This window comes from Gymnoscopelus microlampas (assembly GCF_963454915.1).
Source record: "Gymnoscopelus microlampas genome assembly, chromosome: 2".
NCBI classification, from domain to species: domain Eukaryota; kingdom Metazoa; phylum Chordata; class Actinopteri; order Myctophiformes; family Myctophidae; genus Gymnoscopelus; species Gymnoscopelus microlampas.
The window spans coordinates 3194906-3213219 of NC_139939.1; the positions used below are offsets into that span (position 1 = coordinate 3194906).

Below are 18314 nucleotides of genomic sequence, written 5' to 3' on the forward strand. Positions count from 1 at the left end.
GAATTGTGTTTCCTCGTGTGTAAAGAGTTCTTCGAACTGCTTTCAAAGAACCTCACAGTGCTTATATTCAGTATATGTCCTCAGCTACAGTATTGGAATGAGAAGAATTGTTGTGAACTTTGTTCATTGGCCTCAATCGAACATTTAACTGTACAAAAGACCTACATTTTATAATAAATGAAAACTGATTGGACTTTTCTAGGAAGTATGTCCCTGATGGTCTAGTGGCTAGGATTCGGCGCTCTCACCGCCGCGGCCCGGGTTCGATTCCCGGTCAGGGAAAATAGGAATTCTGGTTCCTCGTGTGTACTGAGATCTTTGTACTACTGTCAATAACCCTCAATGCACTTGTATTCAGTATATGCCTTGAGTTACAGCCTGGGAAAGAATGCTTTTGCGAAAAAAAACAATGACAAACTTTGTTTATCGGCCTGAATTGAGCATTTCACTGTACACAGGCCCTACCTTTTATAATAATTCATAGGAGATTGAACGTTATGGAGCGTATATCCCTGATGGTCTAGTGTGTACAGAGTTCAGAAACAGTGTTCCTCGTGTGTACAGAGTTCTTTGAACTGCTGTGTAAGAACCTCACAGTGCTTGTATTCAGTATATGTCCTCAGCTACAGAATTGTGGTGAACTTTGTTCATTGGCCTCAATTGAACATTTAACTGTACAAATGACCTAAATTTTATAATAAATGAAAGCTAATTGGACTTTTCTAGGAAGTATGTCCCTGATGGTCTAGTGGCTAGGATTCGGCGCTCTCACCGCCGCGGCCCGGGTTCGATTCCCGGTCAGGGAAAACAGGAATTGTGTTTCCTCGTGTGTAAAGAGTTCTTCGAACTGCTTTCAAAGAACCTCACAGTGCTTATATTCAGTATATGTCCTCAGCTACAGTATTGGAATGAGAAGAATTGTGGTGAACTTTGTTCATTGGCCTCAATTGAACATTTAACTGTACAAAAGACCTACATTTTATAATAAATGAAAGCAAATTGGACTTTTCTAGGAAGTATGTCCCTGATGGTCTAGTGGCTAGGATTCGGCGCTCTCACCGCCGCGGCCCGGGTTCGATTCACGGTCAGGGAAAATAGGAATTCTGGTTCCTTGTGTGTACTGAGATCTTTGTACTACTGTCAATAACCCTCAATGCACTTGTATTCAGTATATGCCTTGAGTTACAGCCTGGGAAAGAATCCTTTTGCGAAAAAAAACAATGACAAACTTTGTTTATCGGCCTGAATTGAGCATTTCACTGTACACAGGCCCTACCTTTTATAATAATTCATAGGAGATTGAACGTTATGGGACGTATGTCCCTGATGGTCTAGTGCCTAGGATTCGGCGCTTTCACCGCCGCGGCCCGGGTTCGATTCCCGGTCAGGGAAAACAGGGTTCCTTATTTGTACAGAGTTCTTTGAACTGCTGTGTAAGAACCTCACAGTGCTTGTATTCAGTATATGTCCTCAGCTACAGAATTGTGGTGAACTTTGTTCATTGGCCTCAATTGAACATTTAACTGTACAAATGACCTAAATTTTATAATAAATGAAAGCTAATTGGACTTTTCTAAGAAATATGTCCCTGATGGTCTAGTGGCTAGGATTCGGCGCTCTCACCGACGCTGCCCGGGTTCGATTCCCGGTCAGGGAAAACAGGAATTGTGTTTCCTCGTGTGTAAAGAGTTCTTTGAACTGCTTTCAAAGAACCTCACAGTGCTTATATTCAGTATATGTCCTCAGCTACAGTATTGGAATGAGAAGAATTGTGGTGAACTTTGTTCATTGGCCTCAATTGAACATTTAACTGTACAAAAGACCTACATTTTATAATAAATGAAAGCTGATTGGACTTTTCTAGGAAGTATGTCCCTGATGGTCTAGTGGCTAGGATTCGGCGCTCTCACCGCCGCGGCCCGGGTTCGATTCCCGGTCAGGGAAAATAGGAATTCTGGTTCCTCGTGTGTACTGAGATCTTTGTACTACTGTCAATAACCCTCAATGCACTTGTATTCAGTATATGCCTTGAGTTACAGCCTGGGAAAGAATGCTTTTGCGAAAAAAAACAAACAATGACAAACTTTGTTTATCGGCCTGAATTGAGCATTTCACTGTACACAGGCCCTACCTTTTATAATAATTCATAGGAGATTGAACGTTATGGAACGTATGTCCCTGATGGTCTAGTGGCTAGGATTCGGCGCTTTCACCGCCGCGGCCCGGGTTCGATTCCCGGTCAGGGAAAACAGGGTTCTTCGTGTGTACAGAGTTCTTTGAACTGCTGTGTAAGAACCTCACAGTGCTTGTATTCAGTATATGTCCTCAGCTACAGAATTGTGGTGAACTTTGTTCATTGGCCTCAATTGAACATTTAACTGTACAAATGACCTAAATTTTATAATAAATGAAAGCTAATTGGACTTTTCTAGGAAGTATGTCCCTGATGGTCTAGTGGCTAGGATTCGGCGCTCTCACCGCCGCGGCCCGGGTTCGATTCCCGGTCAGGGAAAACAGGAATTGTGTTTCCTCGTGTGTAAAGAGTTCTTCGAACTGCTTTCAAAGAACCTCACAGTGCTTATATTCAGTATATGTCCTCAGCTACAGTATTGGAATGAGAAGAATTGTGGTGAACTTTGTTCATTGGCCTCAATTGAACATTTAACTGTACAAAAGACCTACATTTTATAATAAATGAAAGCAAATTGGACTTTTCTAGGAAGTATGTCCCTGATGGTCTAGTGGCTAGGATTCGGCGCTCTCACCGCCGCGGCCCGGGTTCGATTCCCGGTCAGGGAAAATAGGAATTCTGGTTCCTCGTGTGTACTGAGATCTTTGTACTACTGTCAATAACCCTCAATGCACTTGTATTCAGTATATGCCTTGAGTTACAGCCTGGGAAAGAATGCTTTTGCGAAAAAAAACAATGACAAACTTTGTTTATCGGCCTGAATTGAGCATTTCACTGTACACAGGCCCTACCTTTTATAATAATTCATAGGAGATTGAACGTTATGGAACTTATGTCCCTGATGGTCTAGTGCCTAGGATTCGGCGCTTTCACCGCCGCGGCCCGGGTTCGATTCCCGGTCAGGGAAAACAGGGTTCCTTATCGATGGCCAAAACGCAAAACCTCCTAAGTGCAAATTTCATGATTTTCAGATTTCACTGTGGATGAGGACTATAGGCTATGCTGCACATGCTCAGTCTGTCTGCAAGATAGTCCCGCCCCTCATTTGTGTCAGAAAAGTCATTTGACTAAAACCTCCTATCTTGTTCATTGCCAATTAGTGCTAAAATGTTGAAGCGCAAAACCTCTTATCTGCACCAGAACTAGTTGAGCAGCAGACAGAGCTGAAACTTTGGAATTCTGTGTTATGTAGACCATCTAAATGTCTTTCAGTTTGTAGTAATCAATTATTTTCAAAATAAGAAAGTGTCTTCCACCCTTACTATTTAAGTATTTGTTAGTAACTGTCAAGTTAATTGCATTGCCTTGTTGATTGCTAATAATTAGTGTCAGGTGGTGAAAATTTTATCACACCAAGAGTGTGAGTTGATCAAACATGTGAATGGTAATACTTGTTACAGTACTGTAGAATGTCTTGATCTCAAAATGAGCATAAAAAAAACATTATTTATTAATTTGTAAGCCTAACTGTTTCTAGGTAAAAACCTCCTATGTGCATCTATGTAGATAGGACGTCATTTTCAGGTATAGATAGGAGGTTTTGGCGTTGAACATTTTGAACTTGTGGTTAGAGGTTGTCATTGCTGCTTAGATGTGAACATCCATGTTGTGATTTTTTATTAAATGCAGATCAAAATCACACGTGAACACCGTGGCAGCCAACAACCCTGTGAGAATATTGTGTTGTGTTGGTTGGGGGGTATGGGGGTGGGATGGGGTTTGGAGTTATGGGGTGTGGGAGGTGTGGGGTGGCGGTTGGGGGGTTATGGGGTGGGGGGTGCATGAGGGCTTGGGTGGGTGGAGTTTGGGGGTTGTGGTGTGTTGGTTGGGGGCATGGGGACCGGGGGTTCTGGGAGTGAGGGTAATGGATTGGATGGGATTTGGGGGTACGAGGGTATGGGGGGGGGGGGTGGGGTTTTGAGTTATGGGGGTTGAGAGGTGTGGGATGGCAGTTGGGGGGGTATGGGGTTTGTGGGAGTGGGGGAGTATTGCAGGTGGTGGAGTTGGGGGGTAGAAGGTATGGGGGGGATTTTGTTGAGGGGGGCATAGGCAAGTTAGGCTGGATCATATAGGATAGGGTCTTTGCGATGCGAGAGTGTGGTCTAGCGGCTAGACCACACTCTCGCATCGCAAAGACCCTATCCTCTTCATCTGTGCTGGATGAAGCACAGATGACAGATATGGGAAGGTCATGGAAGACAGGAGCATCGGATGATCTCCTTCTTCTGCTGGTACCGTGTTTCAACTCGTTCCTCTGCGCTTTCTCCCCAGATCTTGGAAGTCTGAGAAGAGCTTCTGCCAGAAATGTCATTGATGAGCTTCCAGCTCTTGCCATGCTTCTGTTTAACATGCACCTCTTTAATGTCCCTGATCTTTTGGATCCGCTCCTGTTGTTCGAGTTGCATACACTTGCTATAGCTCCTCCTTCCTCCGCTTATATTCCTCCCTCAGACCCTCTCCTTTTTGGTCAGCGACAAAGTCCCTGTGTGCTGCTCTCATCTCCTCCCTGGCTTTGGTGATTCTAGGGTCAAGGCATCTGTCTTTCCTCCTTGTTCATAGGCTCTTTAAGACATTCAATGATCTTACATACTATTCCACTATCCACACTGGACACAGTGGGGAGAGTGTGGAGGAGAAGTGCACCACCTACGTAGATGCACTTCGGCGTAACAGCTTAGCCAACAACACTGTAGAGCCCAAGACCCTGATGCTAGATAGGAGAGTGTGGAGGGCAGCTTTTCAGGAGTCCCAAGTTGGTGTTGGCTAGACCACACTCGCATCGCAAAGACCCTATTCTATATGATCCGGCCTAACTGACTCATGCCCCCCTCAACATAATCCCCCCCGTACCCTCTCCCCCAACTCCACCACCTGCAATACTCCCCCACTCCCACAAACCCCACCCCCCAACTGCTGGGACTCTCTGACTTTGTCTGTGACACATGCTAGGTTCCCGTAGAGGACCACATTTCTGATTTGGTCCGTCCATGTGACTCCTAGTGCCATTCATAGCATTCTTGTGTAGACTCCATCCAAGGCCCTTTCCTGTTGTGCTGTGATGGTCCATGTCTCAGCCCCATACAGCAGTACTGACTCAACTGTAGCTATATGAACAGCCGCCTCTTGAGGTCTTCTCCCATGTCTGATTTCCACACTCTCCTCATCCCATGCAAGGCATTCCAGTCAAGTGCTCCCCGGACCTTCAGGTCCTGCTCCATTGAAGCAGTCCAGGCCAAGGTTATTTGAAGGACTGCCTCAAGTCCTGGACTGAGGCACTGCCTGGACTGCCTCAAGTAGCGTCTCTCCATCATCTTAACCATCTTCTCAGGAACTCCGTAGGCCCGGAGAATGTTCATCAGTTTCCCCCGGTGGATGGTGCCAAAAGCCTTTTGGAAGTCATGAAGGTGATCACAACTGAAAGATTCCTCTCCCTTACTCCTTCCAGTATCCTCCTCAGCACCAGTATCTGCCCGTCTGCTGTTCGCTCTGGGCGGAAGCCGTTCTGCGAGTTTCTCAGTACAGGGTCTAAGATGGGTCTAAGACGGTTGAGGATCATCCTGTTAGCCGCCTTGGCGACTTGTGAGCTCAGGTTAATGCCTTTGAGGTGTCCGTCTTGGTGAGGTTGCCTGACTTTGGTACTGGATCGATGATCATTTTGCTCCACAGCTTCGGCAGCTCACTAGACGTGTGTGCTTGATGAAATCCAACACCACCTCGTCTATGGCACATACATCAGAACCTCTGCTGTCACTCCATCTTCCTCGCAGCTCTTGCCTCACTTGATAGTAGCCTTGGCCCTCTGGTACTCATCCATGGTAAATGATCCATGATATGGTATGGGAAGGTCATGGAAGACAGGAGCATCGGATCATCCTCTTCTTCTGCTGGTACCATGTTTCAACTCGTTCCTCTGCGCTTTCTCCCCAGATCTTGGAAGTCTGAGAAGAGCTTCTGCCAGAAATGTCATTGATGAGCTTCCAGCTCTTGCCATGCTTCTGTTTAACATGCACCTCTTTAATATCCCTGATCTTTTGGATCAGCTCCTGTTGTTCGAGTTGCATACACTTGGTATAGCTCCTCCTTCCTCCGCTTATATTCCTCCCTCAGACCCTCTCCTTTTTGGTCAGCGACAAAGTCCCTGTGTGCTGCTCTCATCTCCTCCCTGGCTTTTGTGATTCTAGGGTCAAGGCATCTGTCTTTCCTCCTTGTTTATAGGCTCTTTAAGACATTCAATGATCTTACATACTATTCCACTATCCACACTGGACACAAGGTTGGTGATCCAGTTGTATGAGTTAGGGGAGTTGGAGGGCATGAGGGTTTGGGGGAATGGGGGTTGTGGGAGTGGGGGGGGTATTTCAGGTGGTGGAGTTGGGGGTAGAGGGTATAGGGGGGATTATGTCGAGGGGTGCCTGGGCCAGTTGTTTTCTAGTCCACCTAATTGTATTCCTGTTGTCCTTTTTGTACATTTTATTTGTAAGCACTTTCATAGTTTCATTTAGATTCTTGTTGTGAGCATTGCCCTGCAAACTTTGTTTTGTTTTTGAATAAAATAAAAAAGCATTCAATGCAACTCAGTGGTGTGTTCTACCGTGTTACGCTGTATACAGTGCAGATTTTTTTTGTAAGAAGGTGTATACAGTCTACTAACCATTTCATCCATTGAAAACGCACTAGCGTATACCCACAACCACGCGCATTTTGTGCAGGGAATGATTATCGTATACCTCAACCAAAGAAAAACTAGACCACACCACTGATGCAACTGTTTGCAGCTGTAAATGTATGTATTTGCAGCCATTACTATGTGTCATTATGTAGTTAAGCAATCACTTTACATTGAATGCAAAAGCTCCTATCTGCAGAATTATCCAGGAAAAGTGGGGAAAAACCTCCTATCTGCATTTGCAATATGAAATCAGTGTAATTAACATATAATAATGTAATATAGTCCAGACATCCAGAAATGGTGTATTATGTGATGGGTTTCATAAAAAAATAGCATTGTGCAAAAAAAATACAACATTTTGTAGTTTTCTTTTTCATTTTCCCAACAATGAACATTTTTCAGATAGGAGGTTTTGCGTTTTGGCCATCGTGTACAGAGTTCTTTGAACTGCTGTGTAAGAACCTCACAGTGCTTGTATTCAGTATATGTCCTCAGCTACAGAATTGTGGTGAACTTTGTTCATTGGCCTCAATTGAACATTTAACTGTACAAATGACCTACATTTTATAATAAATGAAAGCTAATTGGACTTTTCTAGGACGTATGTCCCTGATGGTCTAGTGGCTAGGATTCGGCGCTTTCACCGCCGCGGCCCGGGTTCGATTCCCGGTCAGGGAAAACAGGGTTCCTCGTGTGTACAGAGTTCTTTGAACTGCTGTGTAAGAACCTCACAGTGCTTGTATTCAGTATATGTCCTCAGCTACAGAATTTTGGTGAACTTTGTTCATTGGCCTCAATTGAACATTTAACTGTACAAATGACCTAAATTTTATAATAAATGAAAGCTAATTGGACTTTTCTAGGAAGTATGTCCCTGATGGTCTAGTGGCTAGGATTCGGCGCTCTCACCGCCGCGGCACGGGTTCGATTCCCGGTCAGGGAAAACAGGAAATGTGTTTCCTCGTGTGTAAAGAGTTCTTCGAACTGCTTTCAAAGAACCTCACAGTGCTTATATTCAGTATATGTCCTCAGCTACAGTATTGGAATGAGAAGAATTGTGGTGAACTTTGTTCATTGGCCTCAATTGAACATTTAACTGTACAAAAGACCTACATTTTATAATAAATGAAAGCTGATTGGACTTTTCTAGGAAGTATGTCCCTGATGGTCTAGTGGCTAGGATTCGGCGCTCTCACCGCCGCGGCCCGGGTTCGATTCCCGGTCAGGGAAAATAGGAATTCTGGTTCCTCGTGTGTACTGAGATCTTTGTACTACTGTCAATAACCCTCAATGCACTTGTATTCAGTATATGCCTTGAGTTACAGCCTGGGAAAGAATGCTTTTGCGAAAAAAAACAATGACAAACTTTGTTTATCGGCCTGAATTGAGCATTTCACTGTACACAGGCCCTACCTTTTATAATAATTCATAGGAGATTGAACGTTATGGAACGTATGTCCCTGATAGTCTAGTGGCTAGGATTCGGCGCTTTCACCGCCGCTGCCCGGGTTCGATTCCCGGTCAGGGAAAACAGGGTTCCTCGTGTGTACAGAGTTCTTTGAACTGCTGTGTAAGAACCTCACAGTGCTTGTATTCAGTATAGGTCCTCAGCTACAGAATTGTGGTGAACTTTGTTCATTAGCCTCAATTGAACATTTAACTGTACAAATGACCTAAATTTTATAATAAATAAAATCTAATTGGACTTTTCTAAGAAGTATGTCCCTGATGGTCTAGTGGCTAGGATTCGGCGCTCTCACCGCCGCGGCCCGGGTTCGATTCCCGGTCAGGCAAAACAGGAATTGTGTTTCCTCGTGTGTAAAGAGTTCTTCGAACTGCTTTCAAAGAACCTCACAGTGCTTATATTCAGTATATGTCCTCAGCTACAGTATTGGAATGAGAAGAATTGTGGTGAACTTTGTTCATTGGCCTCATTTGAACATTTAACTGTACAAAAGACCTACATTTTATAATAAATGAAAGCAGATTGGACTTTTCTAAGAAATAGTCCCTGATGGTCTAGTGGCTAGGATTCGGCGCTCTCACTGCCGCGGCCCGGGTTCGATTCCCGGTCAGGGAAAATAGGAATTCTGGTTCCTCGTGTGTACTGAGATCTTTGTACTACTGTCAATAACCCTCAATGCACTTGTATTCAGTATATGCCTTGAGTTACAGCCTGGGAAAGAATGCTTTTGCGAAAGAAAACAATGACAAACTTTGTTTATCGGCCTGAATTGAGCATTTCACTGTACACAGGCCATACCTTTTATAATAATTCATAGGAGATTGAACGTTATGGAACGTATGCCCCTGATGGTCTAGTGGCTAGGATTCGGCGCTTTCACCGCCGCGGCCCGGGTTCGATTCCCGGTCAGGGAAAACAGGGTTCCTTATGTGTACAGAGTTCTTTGAACTGCTGTGTAAGAACCTCACAGTGCTTGTATTCAGTATATGTCCTCAGCTACATAATTGTGGTGAACTTTGTTCATTGGCCTCAATTGAACATTTAATTGTACAAATGACCTAAATTTTATAATAAATGAAAGCTAATTGGACTTTTCTAGAAAATATGTCCCTGACGGTCTAATGGCTAGGATTCGGCATTCTCACCGCCGCGGCCAGGTTTCGATTCCCGGTCAGGGAAAACAGGAATTGTGTTTCCTCGTGTGTAAAGAGTTCTTCGAACTGCTTTCAAAGAACCTCACAGTGCTTATATTCAGTATATGTCCTCAGCTACAGTATTGGAATGAGAAGAATTGTGGTGAACTTTGTTCATTGTCCTCAATTGAACATTTAACTGTACAAAAGACCTACATTTTATAATAAATGAAAGCTGATTGGACTTTTCTAGGAAGTATGTCCCTGATGGTCTAGTGGCTAGGATTCGGCGCTCTCACCGCCGCGGCCCGGGTTCGATTCCCGGTCAGGGAAAATAGGAATTCTGGTTCCTCGTGTGTACTGAGATCTTTGTACTACTGTCAATAACCCTCAATGCACTTGTATTCAGTATATGCCTTGAGTTACAGCCTGGGAAAGAATGCTTTTGCGAAAAAAAACAATGACAAACTTTGTTTATCGGCCTGAATTGAGCATTTCACTGTACACAGGCCATACCTTTTATAATAATTAATAGGAGATTGAACGTTATGGAACGTATGTCCCTGATGGTCTAGTGGCTAGGATTCGGCGCTTTCACCGCCGCGGCCAGGGTTCGATTCCCGGTCAGGGAAAACAGGGTTCCTTATGTGTACAGAGTTCTTTGAACTGCTGTGTTAGAACCTCACAGTGCTTGTATTCAGTATATGTCCTCAGCTACAGAATTGTGGTGAACTTCGTTCATTGGCCTCAATTGAACATTTAACTGTACAAATGACCTAAATTTTATAATAAATGAAAGCTAATTGGACTTTTCTAGAAAATATGTCCCTGACGGTCTAATGGCTAGGATTCGGCATTCTCACCGCCGCGGCCAGGTTTCGATTCCCGGTCAGGGAAAACAGGAATTGTGTTTCCTCGTGTGTAAAGAGTTCTTCGAACTGCTTTCAAAGAACCTCACAGTGCTTATATTCAGTATATGTCCTCAGCTACAGTATTGGAATGAGAAGAATTGTGGTGAACTTTGTTCATTGTCCTCAATTGAACATTTAACTGTACAAAAGACCTACATTTTATAATAAATGAAAGCTGATTGGACTTTTCTAGGAAGTATGTCCCTGATGGTCTAGTGGCTAGCATTCGGCGCTCTCACCGCTGCGGCCCGGGTTCGATTCCCGGTCAGGGAAAATAGGAATTCTGGTTCCTCGTGTGTACTGAGATCTTTGTACTACTGTCAATAACCCTCAATGCACTTGTATTCAGTATATGCCTTGAGTTACAGCCTGGGAAAGAATGCTTTTGCGAAAAAAAACAAAGACAAACTTTGTTTATCGGCCTGAATTGAGCATTTCACTGTACACAGGCCCTACCTTTTATAATAATTCATAGGAGATCGAACGTTACTGAATGTATGTCCCTGATGGTCTAGTGGCTAGGATTAGGCGCTTTCACCGCCGCGGCCCAGGTTCGATTCCCGGTCAGGGAAAACAGGGTTCCTCGTGTGTACAGAGTTCTTTGAACTGCTGTGTAAGAACCTCACAGTGCTTGTATTCAGTATATGTCCTCAACTACAGAATTGTGGTGAACTTTGTTCATTGGCCTCAATTGAACATTTAACTGTACAAAAGACCTACATTTTATAATAAATGAAAGCAGATTGGACTTTTCTAGGAAGTATGTCCCTGATGGTCTAGTGGCTAGGATTCGGCGCTCTCACCGCCGCGGCCCGGGTTCGATTCCCGGTCAGGGAAAATAGGAATTCTGGTTCCTCGTGTGTACTGAGATCTTTGTACTACTGTCAATAACCCTCAATGCACTTGTATTCAGTATATGCCTTGAGTTACAGCCTGGGAAAGAATGCTTTTGCGAAAGAAAACAATGACAAACTTTGTTTATCGGCCTGAATTGAGCATTTCACTGTACACAGGCCCTACCTTTTATAATAATTCATAGGAGATTGAACGTTATGGAACGTATGTCCCTGATGGTCTAGTGGCTAGGATTCGGCGCTTTCACCGCTGCGGCCCGGGTTCGATTCCCGGTCAGGGAAAACAGGGTTCCTCGTGTGTATAGAGTTCTTTGAACTGCTGTGTAAGAACCTCACAGTGCTTGTATTCAGTATATGTCCTCAGCTACAGAATTGTGGTGAACTTTGTTCATTGGCCTCAATTGAACATTTAACTGTACAAATGACCTAAATTTTATAATAAATGAAAGCTAATTGGACTTTTCTAGGAAGTATGTCCCTGATGGTCTAGTGGCTAGGATTCGGCGCTCTCACCGCCGCGGCCCGGGTTCGATTCCCGGTCAGGGAAAATAGGAATTCTGGTTCCTCGTGTGTACTGAGATCTTTGTACTACTGTCAATAACCCTCAATGCACTTGTATTCAGTATATGCCTTGAGTTACAGCCTGGGAAAGAATGCTTTTGCGAAAAAAAACAATGACAAACTTTGTTTATCGGGTAGCACTTTACAATAACGACCTGTTATAAATCATTTATTAACATTTATAAGCAGTTTGTAAATGATTAATAAACATGAGCAAACTGTTTATTTACATTTGTAAGTGTGTAACTAAACATTTACAAACTGTTTAAACATCATTTACATGCTATTATTAAGACATCAGCAAATAGTAAACTAATCATGAATAAACCATTTATATACGCTTGTAAAGGATTAATAAATCATTTGTAACTAAAATTATACACTATTTATATGCTATTTGTAGATAAGTTACTAATCATTTACAAGCTATCTATATGCCTTTGTAAATGATTATAAAATGTATAATAACATTGTAGAATCTTTAAACATGAACATTTGCAAATGTTTACTAAATAATGTATAACCGGCGCTAAAAATATTTTATACAATATTAGTAATTAGTTAACTATTGATGAGTAAGCCATGTGTAAATTATTATTTAAACATTTATAACTAAATGTATATAACATTTATAAACAATCTGTAGATAAAGAAGTAATCATAGACAAGCTGTTTGTAGAACATTTATAAATCATTTTATCATTATTTAATCTTGATTTTAGCTATCACAAAATAAGGTTTAGGAATGTATTTATAAATGTCTGTTAATGTGACCAAAGTGTTTGTTCATGTTTAACATATGCTTTGCAAAACATTCCTTAAATATCTATAAAGCATTAGTAGATGTTATTAAGAGCCCTAATGTAAAGTGATGACTATTCATAATTTACAACTGTCAGTTAAGGTGACCTCAATGTTTGTTTATGGTTATCATATGCTTTACAAAACATTCCTTAAATATCTATTAACCATGTGTAGATGTTATTAAGAGCCCTAATGTAAAGTGATGACTATTCATTATTTACAAGCATTTGTTAATGTCGCCACCATGTTTGTTCATATGTAACAAACATTTGTAAATAATGAATTGTCTTCACTTTACATTAGGGCACTTGATGACATATACCAATTATTTATAGATGCATCAGTAATGTTTTATAAAGCATTTATTAATGTGGACTTTCTACTTACCTCTTGCGAACTTCCCAGCCTTCAGTGCTGACACAACACATTACTAGAATTCTCATGTTTAGCAAATGATTTGTAAGACAGTGCTACGGATTAAGAAATATATAAACTATTTGCAGATGTTATGGTGTGCCCTGTCCCAACTCTGTGTCATGCAGCTCTGATATGGTCTTATAGGTCCAAGAGACTGGCTTACAGACCAAGTATTCTACATTATTTCACGTTTAACACAATGATTAGTGAACGATTTAAACAATCTTTTAGCACAATAAATGTGACAGGTGTAAAGGTATAGAGAACAGCATTTAACACTTCATTCCAATATAAAATGTAAAACATTTATCTAAACAGCTCACGTTCATTTAAACAAATCAAATATATTTGTTTATAAACAAACAGATAACGCTTTAAATGTATAAATAAAAAATAAAAAAATAAGAGGGAGCAGTTCACACACAACCAATCTTCAATCAATTACACACCCATGAAGCTCAGATATCTGTTTGGTTTTGTCATATTCCTCATTAATTTGATGACTAGGTCATCAGTCAGTAGAAGATACCCGAGTCTCCCCCGGTCATCAAAGTATTGGCTTCGGAATGTGTAAAAAACTAAGGTGGGAGGGCTTTCCATTTTTTCAAAAAACACACTCCTTAAAACCATGAGGTAGAAATGTCCCTGCCTGACTCATCCTCTGACCCGCATGTCATGCAGTAGACGACCTATGACTGAAAGGTGGTATTGAAAGACTAAGTCATTTTCTGGGGTGAACTACTCCTTTAAAATGACAGTCGAACGGAGCATTTTCTTATCAAATGTAAACACCTGTTCTAAGACAGGAAATCAGTGCAATAGAAGAAAAAAATAAAATAATGTACACACTTTGAACAACGTCCTTTGAAGTGAACAAGCAATCAGTGCAAATATAAGGTCCTTTTCAGCACCACAACAGGAAATCAGTGCAGCAGAAGAGAAAATAAAATAATGTACACACTTTGAACAACGTCCTTTGTAGTGAACAGGCAATCAGTGCAATATAAGGTTCTTTTCAGCACCAGGACAGGAAATCAGTGCAGTAGAAATAAATAAAAGGAAATCTTGCACACTGTCTTCACTCATTTCCTGCACACCGTCTTCACTTCACAAGACAGGAGTAATTCAATAAGCTACTATAATATTTCTGATGCCCAATAACCTCCTGTGAGTGAAGACAGTTCCAGGAACTTCCATTTGTATTAAGCAGCCAACACACTCCTTTAAAACAATTTAAATATCTGGACTGGAGGTAAACTATTTCAGGTATGGTCACACCACAATGTATTCCAACTATAAGGGTGAATTCTGCCAATGTATTTAAAAAGGTAAATGGAGTGCTAGGTAGAATAAAAGTGTGGTGTGACCGTGCCCTAAAACTGTGATAAAAAAAAAAAAGGAGATTATGTTCTCTTTAAGATGGGTAGTAGTTTCCCTTCGGCCTTAAGCTTATCTACCTTGACCATCAATTCGGGGTCCTCACTGAGGACCTTTGAACATTCCTTCACAAATGCATCGAGCTTCTGCGACCTAGAATAGCCCTGCAGAACGTCAGCATATTTATCTGGTGCGGATATGGCGAGCTCTGGAATGGAGGCGCTGGTTGTAATGGTGTTTCTGTTGACGTCCACGGCGTTGTAGCTCTCAGATAGATTTTTGCCCTTCTGGAAGTGGCCCAGCACCTTCTTGTACCTCTCAACCACCTGCTGAGGATTAATCGCTGAAATGAAAAATACAAAGAGAAATTTTCTTTTATGAAATTTGATATTTGGGTGCGTTGTGGTCACCCAAAAAGTTAATGATTGCACAGCCCAGTTACCTCTGCGTCTTCCATAGTCCTTACTGGACTTTGTCTTCTTCCTTTTTGGCCGTTTCTGTTTCTTCCCTTTCTTCCCCGTCTTCTTCCCTTTCTTCTTTTTCTTCTTTCTCTCCTCCTCTGAGGTTGAAGAGGGGGAGGATGACGAAGAGGAAGATGTAGAGGTGGAAATCTGGGAGTCACTGGATTCATACGCTTCTTCATTTGCCTTGGCACTTTTTTTCTTATCTAAGAAAGCAAAACAATAGATACAAAGACAAACAATAAATTAGACACAATCGAGAGGGGCATCTTAGGGAATAAAACAGCACAATCACTGAGCATGTAGCAAGGCCCACATCACAAACTACAAAAAGGACCAGTGGGGCTGAGAGTGATTTTAGTGGTTACCAAGGTTCTTAAAACTAATAACTCTAGGCTACAGTAGTACAGAACTGCAAATAGCCTATTTGAAGTTAGCAAAGTTGAGTCTGTAGTTCTATGTGCAGCTGGGAGTTTGTTCCACAGTTTGGGGGCTAACAGGGCAAAGAGTCTAGGACGAGTGGATCGTTGTCCTGTCTAATGTAATTGAGTACAAGTGGAGTACTTACATTTGGCCACTTCAGCCAGAAGGTCCTCCTTCTCTTTATTAAGCTTCTCAATCGCTTGAGATTGAGAAGCTTCATTATTTTTGGCCTTCTCTAGCTGTGTTCGCATTCTCTTTGCTGACAGCTCAGCAGTGGGCGACAGTGAGACAGGGTTTCCTGAAACAGAGATGACAAATGGTGATTAGTTAACCAAAAGTGCCTGTTAGTTGTTACTAATGTTGTGTTTGCCAGCTATAACACTGAGTAATGGCACAAGCACAAGTTGTTCAATGTTTCAATTAGACCTAATGTGACATAACCCTTCCGCATCAGTCAGTACACACCATGTTGAGAGCTTGTAGAGCGGCTATTTTCACTGCTTCTTAATACATATTTTAAACATTTACTACTTACATTTTTAAGATTTGTCTGCTTTTTAAATATATTTCCTTTAAATATGGAAAGATATAGATAGATAAATGTTGGAAAAGAAAATGATCACATACGTCTGACCCACCAATGGGTCATGACCCACTGTCTGGGAAACAGTGCTGTAAACAATATTTGCCACCATACTGGTCTGTGGCACAGAGACTCCAATAGAGCTTAATAGTGGGCGTTGGGGGGTTACTGGTTCCACTAAAATGAGCCATAGGCTTTTACAAAAGTATTTATAACAATTAATTTAAAGCTAGAACCAAACCATCCAGGATTGCAGTGAATAATGACCATGACACCTTTGATTTTGTGAAAAGAAATATTTTAATATGTAATTATTTGATATACTTCATTTCATAAATACCCTTTGATTAGCGTTTTTTTTTCTTTTCATATAATCAAATGTTTCATGGTCATGATTCACTGGAATCCTTGATGGCTTTGTTCTAGTTGTAAAATAATTGTTATAACTATTTTTGTAAAAGCCTATGGTGAAAATGAATGGGTCTCATTTTAGTGAAACTAGTAACCCCTGCACACTATTATTATCTATGAAGGATAGAATAAGTAATTCCAAATAGGTCTGGGGTGGTTTTGAATCAGTATAAGCCTGTGGTTCTCAAACGTTTTCATGTCACCACCCCAACTCACACATATTAGCCTGCAAACCCACATTTGAAAAGATATGTCCCCTTTTAAGAGGTTAAAATCATTGTTAATTAATTTAGAGTGTAAAAATAATGGACACCAACGGGTCCATTTGGTTCCTTTTGCATACTCTCAGAGTTACACACCCACAAGGGTCCCATTTAGTTCCAAACTATCATCTAGCGGGGGACCCCTTAAAATCCCTTAAGGGCCCCTGGGGGTCCCCGGACCATATTTAGAGAACCAGGGGTATAGACAACTCGTTTATAGCATAACGTGCATTTCACTTCAGCTGGTAGCTAAAACAGATCTAAAGAGATTTGACTACAAACCATGATAAATTAACATTTAACAAAAGCAGCTGCGTTTTTCTTAAAATGTATTTATCCAAGCTAGTGTGTACTATGTTCATCTGAGGTACATTCATGATCAACGTGCAAACTTGTTTAGCCAACAGGACGCTTGCCTGTCACATCAAAACTGGTGACCTATAGAATTCGGTGACTGCATTACATAGGCAATTTACATAGGCACCGATTGTTACAAGTTGTCACATTCGGTGCAACTTGTTTTTTAAGTTTTGTAAAGAATATCTATGCGGTTTTAAACAATCTAATTCGGCCCCTGCAAGCCCTGGACTATGTAGTGCCGTTGGTTTTGAACCCTGCTCCACTAACCTGCACGATAGCAAAGCTAACGCTAACTAGCTACATTGATGTTTGTGATCAGTTCATCATAGTATTTTGCAGGACAAAATCAGTAAACAAATAGAATACACGTTCCAAGCAACATATATGGCTTTTGTACAGTAGCTTACCTGTACTGTTGCCTTCTTCCTCATCTTCAATAATATCTATCGGCTTTGGACGCTTAGTTCGTGCTCGACGTGTAGCGGCGTTCATAATTGCAAACTTTTGATTGATTATTGATAAAAGCCATCCGTCTCAGCTCAGCTGCTGAACGGATGGTATTAGACCCGCCCTTTGCACGACATGATTGGCCAGTTGTCTATCTTGATTGACATCTCTAGGAAGCATCCTCCCTGCTTGCCTCTGATGGCAGGAAGGGGATTGCCATGGAGCTCCCCTCCAATCCAGAAGCACGCTGATGTGACTTTTTTCTTTTTTTGGTTACGTATTCTGGCGGGGTAATATGAATCTGTGGCAAAGCTTTACCTTTCCAGCAATAGATTAGAACTGAAAGTGAGGTTTGCTGCAGAGGTTTTTCGTTTGTGAGCTTTCTGCCAAAATGCCTGGTTTGTCCAGTAAATTAAGAGAATTGACAGAAGGGAGGAAAACAACAAAAACACACACACAAACTGATTAAATGGCTGCAAAAGAAAAAAATACTCAAAAGGAAGGTTAAATGCAGTTCATGCAGGCACAATATGAAGCTGATGCTGCGGAAGGCTTGTTTGGACAGATTTGAATGGTATGTATTTTAATTTTTAATTTAGATTGTATGTTTAATAAAAAAGGCAAACAAATATAATGTACATAAATAATGTTATAAGGATGACTGTGTGTGTGTGTGTGTGTGTGTGTGTGTGTGTGTGTGTGTGTGTGTGTGTGTGTGTGTGTGTGTGTGTGTGTGTGTGTGTGTGTGTGTGTGTGCGCGCGCGCGCGCGTGCGTGTGTGTGTGTGTGTGTAAGTTGTGTACTGTATATCAAGTCAGGTGGGCACTACAGACATCTGGGCACCATATTTGTTGGATGACTGGGCACCTGAACAACTGGGCTCTAGGGACATGTGGGCACCTAGACAACTGGGCATTAATATTTTACCTTTTTTTAACTACTTCCATTTAATTTCTTCCTACTTCCATTTAATTGTTTTTTTTTG

At 41.6% G+C, this 18314-nt stretch overlaps 1 protein-coding gene across 1 annotated transcript; it reads right to left on the reverse strand.

Moving 5' to 3' along the window:
• Nucleotides 1-13264: 13264 nt before the first annotated feature.
• On the reverse strand, nt 13265-17425 carry LOC311065044 (uncharacterized protein). Its single transcript, XM_084085224.1, has 4 exons — nt 17291-17425; nt 15412-15564; nt 14825-15049; nt 13265-14725 (listed from the first exon to the last, which is right to left on the reverse strand). The coding sequence occupies exons 1-4, from the start codon at nt 17373-17375 to the stop codon at nt 14409-14411; spliced, it is 780 nt and encodes a 259-aa protein (XP_083941350.1). The 5' UTR covers nt 17376-17425; the 3' UTR covers nt 13265-14408.
• Between the last annotated feature and the right edge of the window lie 889 nt (nt 17426-18314).

Excerpts from the sequence above, each read along its gene's own strand:
- LOC311065044 (XM_084085224.1), bottom strand. The coding sequence starts at position 17,375 with ATGAACGCCGCTACACGTCGAGCACGAACTAAGCGTCCAAAGCCGATA. Across the intron at positions 15,565-17,290 it reads GGAAGAAGGCAACAGTACAG|GAAACCCTGTCTCACTGTCG; the intron begins GTAAGCTACTGT and ends TCTCTGTTTCAG. Across the intron at positions 14,726-14,824 it reads GGACTATGGAAGACGCAGAG|CGATTAATCCTCAGCAGGTG; the intron begins GTAACTGGGCTG and ends TTTTCATTTCAG.